This window comes from Myotis yumanensis, unplaced genomic scaffold, assembly GCF_028538775.1.
Source record: "Myotis yumanensis isolate MYYU_CA2020_CCGP unplaced genomic scaffold, mMyoYum1.0.hap1 SCAF_16, whole genome shotgun sequence".
Classification (NCBI taxonomy): domain Eukaryota; kingdom Metazoa; phylum Chordata; class Mammalia; order Chiroptera; family Vespertilionidae; genus Myotis; species Myotis yumanensis.
This window is the reverse complement of record NW_027223767.1, coordinates 26,822,118-26,823,186: the sequence shown is the minus strand read 5'-3', so window position 1 is coordinate 26,823,186 and position 1,069 is coordinate 26,822,118. Positions and strand designations below refer to the sequence as shown.

At 55.9% G+C, this 1,069-nt stretch overlaps 1 protein-coding gene across 1 annotated transcript; it reads left to right on the top strand.

Moving 5' to 3' along the window:
• Positions 1-208: 208 nt before the first annotated feature.
• Positions 209-490, top strand: SMIM36 (small integral membrane protein 36). The gene has a single exon (XM_070394056.1). The coding sequence runs from the start codon at positions 209-211 to the stop codon at positions 488-490; it is 282 nt and encodes a 93-aa protein (XP_070250157.1).
• The last annotated feature ends 579 nt before the right edge of the window (positions 491-1,069 follow it).

Below are 1,069 nucleotides of genomic sequence, written 5' to 3'. Positions count from 1 at the left end.
GTGTCTCCGCGGCCATCGTATTAACAGCAAGAGCTTAAGTTATTAAACCTAGCAGCTTTTATCTGGGAGGTCTCCCGGAGGCCGGGGGATTAATGTATTTTTACCCCAGAGCCAACGTAGGTATTCCAATGAACTAGGGTTCGTTTCCTGCAAAGAGATTGGCCCTGCGGCCTTTCTCTAAACCCGCTTCCCAACCGCAAGAGACGCCATGGCGTTTTACTTGGAGGTGGACCCCGTCACCCTGAACCTGATCATCCTGGTCGTGAGCTACGTCATCTTGCTCCTGGTATTCCTCGTCTCCTGCGCGCTGTACGACTGCCGAGGCAAGGACCCCAGCACGCAGTCCACGCCCGAGGCCACGCTCGACACCCAGCCCTCCATCCGCTTGGTGGTGATGCAGCAAAGCGCGCCAGGGGGCCCCTGGGCCAGGGGACCCGACCTTCATTTTGGAAATCCCGCTCCCCTAGGGAAGAAAAGCACGGTGGTGTGAGGCTGGCTGAGGGGTCCAGGGGAGAGGGCACAGGACATTCTGGACAAGCCATTCCCCCAGGGGCTCCGGCCCGCGCGGCGCACGGGTCCTGCTGGGCCACCTGAGTGGGAGCCCCGTCTCAGTGTCTGCTTCCTCGGCACCCTCCGTGGAGAAAACAACCCTTAAGGTAACACACCCAACGCGGCATTTGGGGACGTTCCCCAGATGCTGTTGTACAGGGAAGCTGCTTCCTGGTACCTTCCCGATGATGCAACTTCTAGAGAAACTGGCATTTGAGTAGGGGGTTGAGAAGAGACTGCAATAGTGTGTGTGTGTGTGCGTGTGTGTGTGTGTGTGTGTGATGAAGAATGAAACGAGCTCGAATCTATCCTACCTAGCGAATCCTTCCTTTGCCCATCAACCACTGAACCTTTGCAGACTTTCGGTTATTATTTCTATACATATAGGCTCCTCACCTGTTTCCCTCTGCGAGCCACTATGGGAACACAGTAACTGCAGAGCATTGTGGGTAATCGGCAAAGCTTAGAGCCTGGGTTCAAGCTCTGCCTCCTCCCCTTATTAGCTGTGTGACAGGCCAGA

What these genes read in the sequence shown, in the direction of transcription:
- SMIM36 (XM_070394056.1), top strand. Translation starts at nt 209, where the DNA reads ATGGCGTTTTACTTGGAGGTGGACCCCGTCACCCTGAACCTGATCATC.